Here is a 379-nt window from a genome sequence, read left to right as displayed (position 1 = left end):
CCCGTTTGCGCCATCACTAGTGGAGTCTGAACACATGAGGTGCCTTAAGTTTGAGAAGGGCCTCAAGAACTCTGTGAGGAGATCCTTGGTGGCTCTGAGACTTCGAAACTTCCAGGATTTGGTAGCTGCTGCTACACGGGTGGAACAGGATAACTTGACCTATCACCAAAGCAAAGAAGTAACGGGATAAGTCTCTGTCTCTAGTAGACCTTCCGTTTCGGGTGGACCACAACGGAGTGGTAGGAGAAACCGCAACCAGGGACAAACGGCTGGGGAAATGACAAGCGGTGGCAGTAGTTCGTCCGGAAGTGATAGAAATGCTCCATACGGGCCCAGGTGTCACCATTGTGGGCAGGTGGGTCATATTAGGAGGAATTGT

At 51.5% G+C, this 379-nt stretch overlaps 1 protein-coding gene across 1 annotated transcript in view; it reads right to left on the bottom strand.

Annotated features, from left to right (window-relative positions):
- Positions 1 to 346, bottom strand: part of LOC21385159 (probable RNA-dependent RNA polymerase 1) — a 6,427-nt gene extending 6,081 nt beyond the window's left edge. Inside the window, 1 exon segment of the mRNA XM_024163599.1 lies at positions 44 to 346. Coding sequence (XP_024019367.1) covers positions 44 to 346 — 303 coding nt within the window.
- Positions 347 to 379: the final 33 nt, after the last annotated feature.

Source organism: Morus notabilis, unplaced genomic scaffold, assembly GCF_000414095.1.
Source record: "Morus notabilis unplaced genomic scaffold, ASM41409v2 Scaffold2459, whole genome shotgun sequence".
Lineage (NCBI taxonomy): Eukaryota > Viridiplantae > Streptophyta > Magnoliopsida > Rosales > Moraceae > Morus > Morus notabilis.
Note: the sequence above shows the minus strand (reverse complement) of the source record. Positions and strands in the feature narration are given on the sequence as shown.